At 59.5% G+C, this 447-nt stretch overlaps 1 protein-coding gene across 1 annotated transcript in view; it reads right to left on the bottom strand.

The window, feature by feature from the left end:
- Positions 1–447, bottom strand: part of SBDS (SBDS ribosome maturation factor) — a 6722-nt gene extending 6275 nt beyond the window's left edge. The window contains exon 1 of the mRNA XM_006155015.3: positions 99–447. Within this exon, the coding sequence (XP_006155077.1) occupies positions 99–226 (128 nt within the window). The 5' untranslated portion in view covers positions 227–447. The remainder of the gene's footprint in view (positions 1–98) is intronic.

Here is a 447-nt window from a genome sequence, read left to right as displayed (position 1 = left end):
AACAAGACCCCAGCTTGGCCTATTCACTCAACTAGACCAAAGGTAGAGCATCTAGGAGACCGCCAGCTTGGGCCAGAGCCCAATATAGAGTCACTCACACGCCACTCCGCCAGCCGACGACCTTGTTTTTGTAGCAGGCGATTTCGAAGCGCTTGCCGCCTCGCTTCATCCGTACAACAGCCACATTGGTTAGGCGGATCTGGTTGGTGGGGGTGAAGATCGACATTGTTGCTGTTTACAGACCTGGTCCGAGAACCAGGGCGGATCCGCGCCGCCAGGCCGAAGGGCCACCAGCCCTCGTTGAAATGACCCGGCGGCGCGCGGCTCTGTAAGAACTGCGAAGTGCGTAGCGCCCTAACTCGGCCAGGCCATCCGTCACAAGGAACCGACTGCGCAAGCGGCAGATGGTGCGGAAGCGGGGCAAGTGAAACAGAAACCACGCCTGCG

This window comes from Tupaia chinensis, unplaced genomic scaffold, assembly GCF_000334495.1.
Source record: "Tupaia chinensis unplaced genomic scaffold, TupChi_1.0 Scaffold000429_1, whole genome shotgun sequence".
Classification (NCBI taxonomy): domain Eukaryota; kingdom Metazoa; phylum Chordata; class Mammalia; order Scandentia; family Tupaiidae; genus Tupaia; species Tupaia belangeri.
Note: the sequence above shows the minus strand (reverse complement) of the source record. Positions and strands in the feature narration are given on the sequence as shown.